General features: G+C 64.4%; 1 protein-coding gene across 1 annotated transcript in view; it reads left to right on the top strand.

The window, feature by feature from the left end:
* Nucleotides 1–1,158: 1,158 nt before the first annotated feature.
* The window catches only part of MNEG_2876 (VHS domain-containing protein), a gene marked incomplete at both ends in the record, with an annotated part of 2,948 nt that continues 1,094 nt past the window's right edge, over nt 1,159–3,012 (top strand). The window contains 4 exons of the mRNA XM_014048650.1: nt 1,159–1,183; nt 1,436–1,551; nt 1,770–1,852; nt 2,018–2,867. Of these exons, the coding sequence (XP_013904104.1) occupies nt 1,159–1,183; nt 1,436–1,551; nt 1,770–1,852; nt 2,018–2,867 (1,074 nt within the window). The remainder of the gene's footprint in view (nt 1,184–1,435; nt 1,552–1,769; nt 1,853–2,017; nt 2,868–3,012) is intronic.

Raw genomic sequence — 3,012 nt, 5'->3', positions numbered from 1 at the left:
GGGGGGGGGGGGGGGGCGTTGCTGCACCCTACGACCCCTCCTTGCCCTATGGACAATGATGTTAATTGAAAGATTACGCAATGGTCATGGGCTTCCCGGGGGGCTACAACGTGATAGCTTCAGTTGCAACGCGCATAAAGGTTGACCCACCATGTGCAATCTTGATGGCAACAACCGTATGAATGCACACCCGATGCACTGGGCGACCCGGGGTAGGGGGACAGCATGAATGCACTTCACTCAATGCTCTGCTGCGCAACCCCGGGTCATGCTTGCCTCAGAGCAGGCTGAGCAAGACAAATCAATGTCCCGGTTGTTTGGGTTGCAGTGCACGTGCGTGTTTTGCACGTGATGATCGACCACTACACGCACAGTGCTCTGATTTTTGATTGGCTGGTAAACGGCCTGCACTGCTTCACGGCGCAGTCGCTTGCCATGGCATTGGCTTTGAAATCTCTCTGCAGGTTGCGCGAGAGGAGTGCCCCTCGCAGACATGCACACCAACCATGCTGGCGTGGACCACCATTGGGAACGCGGCAAGCAGTCATTGTACACCTTAAATTCAACGTGCAAACTTACCACCAGGTCACTGGCAGCCTCCTGCCAAGCTTTGAGCCTGGTGCAAGGGCAGTGAACGCAGGACCGGTGTTGAAAAGTGCCCACGGCGCTGTGCCGCACTGCTGACTTGGACTTGATTGGTGTACACCATTGCAACTCTTTGCCTGCCGGCTTTTGTCAAGGCCCAGTCTAGAACGGTACAACCACTCAGCGTCTGCCATTGGACACCGTGCCTCACGTGACATGATGCGTACCGTAGCTGAGACGCAGCTGGAGCAATGGCATGCCGCTCGCCGACCTCCCACGCCAGCCATGCGCAGAAGGTAGACTTGACTCGTCCATTCTTGTGAGCGTCAGGGTTGTCTGGCCGGCCTATGCCTACTAGTAGGTCGTTTGTTTCGCGGCACAGGTCTGTCCCGTCTGCGCCCTTTGCGGGCGGACGGCAGCCCCTCTTCTTGTATCGTTATAGCTCGATCCTATCTGTCAAGGCGCCCAGCACGTACTTCAAACTAGCTTTTGCTGATCTCCTGGTCGGAGCACATCAAAATGGCAAAGTTGGTGGAAACGTTTCAGCGCCTGCAAAAGATAGAAACAGCATGCATGCCCAAGGACGATCCAGCGCCCGGTAGGCGCGTGGCAGCGGTTTCAGCAGCAGCGTGAAGCGCAGGCCGCTCGCTTGTGCTGCTGTCGTCGCTGGTGCCGCATGGGGAGTGGGATGGTTAGTGATGCTACGTGCGACCAACTGGCCTCATGTAGAGCATGCAGCAGTCACGGTATAGCGCAATTGCGCACGCCGATCAGGAGGCTACCTCGCCATTCCCTACACATCCGCCCCCCCCTTCACACACACACGCACACACCCCTCGCGCGCTCTCAGTCTTCCTGCTGGATGAGATCCTGGAGCTGGCGCGTTCCTCCCCCGAGCAGGCCCAGGCTGTTGCTGAGTCGATTGAGCGCAAGCTGGCCAGCAAGTCGCCTATAGTCAAGTTCAAGGTGGGCCGACAGGGGAAAGTGGTGATGGTGTTGGTGCATAGACAAGGATGCACGGGTGCAAAGCCACGCCGGCATGCAGGAAATGCGATGCAGCGCTGAGATTCCTGGAGTTGGCTGCTGAGGGACGCATTGCCTGGTCAAACATGTAACGCGGATGTTTTCTCCATGGGTGCTGCTGTTGTCCTCATGCCGCGACTCACTATGGTGCCCAAGCGCAGGCCCTGCGCATCATCAAGCACCTCTGCACCAAGGGCTGCTCCACATTCCAGCGCTGCATGCAGAAGCAGTCAGGCGCCGTGCGGTGAGGGCCTGCCTGGGATAGCCGGGCCAGCATTGGGACCAGCTGCTTGCGCCGAGCCTGAACGCGCTTGAGTACAGAGTAAGCCATGCGGGCCTCTCTCGCTGGCCCGTTATCGGCGCCTGGCCCCCATGCATGGCCCCGTCATACCTTGGGCACGTCTCTCAGGGAGCTGGTGCACTGGCGCGGCGAGCCCGACCCCTTCAAGGGCGACGTCCCCAACGCACGCGTCCGCGAGTTTGCCAAGGAGGTCCTGGAGGTGCTCTTCAACGCCAACCCAGTGGCCAGCTCGGCGGCGGCCTCGGGCAGCCTCGCGGCGCAGGGCCGCATCCAGGGCTTTGGCAGCGACGGCCCCGGCGGCGCCGCGCCGGGGCGCAGCTCTCACAGCAGTGGCTATGGCGGCGGCGGCGGGGGCGGCGGCGGCGGTGGCATGGGCGCGCTGGCGGGCGCGGCGGCGTCGCTGGAGGGGCCGCTGGCGGCGGGCGTGGCGACGGTAGCAGGCGCGATCAATGACTTTTTGGGCAACTCGGGCGCGCGCACGGGGCTGACGGGCTCGCGTTACGGCAACACCAGCCCCACCCGCAATGGCGGCGGAGGTGGCGGGTACAACAACGGCGGCGGCGGCTATGGCGGCTTCGAGCCCATGGGCGGCTACAACGGCGGTGGCGGCGGGTCCTCCTCGTCGTCTGCGCCGCGCGTGACGCCGTCGCAGGTGTTGGGCAGCGAGGAGAGTGTGGTGGGCGACGTCTGCGCGCCGGGCGGGCTGCGCCCCACACCGGATGCGGCAGACCTGCGGCGCTTTGTGGGAGCGTCCAGCGCGATGGACGGCCTCAGGCTGGCGGAGGTGCTGCGCGCCAAGATGGAGGGCGCCGGCGGCTGGCAGGTCGCGCTGCGCGCGCTGTGCGCGCTGGAGGCTGTGCTGCAGCAGGGCAGCAGCCAGGCGGCGGGCGAGGTGGCGGTGATGTTCCAGTCGGACCCTGCGCCCCTGCAGGCGCTCGCGACGGCGCCGCAGGCCCTCGTACGCGACGCCGCCGCGCGCTGCCTCAGGCAGCTGCTGGGGGAGGACGCGGTGCCGGCGGCCGCACCTGCCGCCGCTGCAAGCGGCGGCGGGGGCGGCAAAAAGGGCGCGGCTAAGCCCTACGCCACGGCCGCGCCCGCCGCGG

This window comes from Monoraphidium neglectum (genome assembly GCF_000611645.1).
Source record: "Monoraphidium neglectum strain SAG 48.87 unplaced genomic scaffold scaffold00341, whole genome shotgun sequence".
NCBI classification, from domain to species: Eukaryota; Viridiplantae; Chlorophyta; class Chlorophyceae; order Sphaeropleales; family Selenastraceae; genus Monoraphidium; species Monoraphidium neglectum.
The sequence above is the reverse complement of the archived record's forward strand: the minus strand, read 5'-3'. Positions and strand labels throughout refer to the sequence as shown.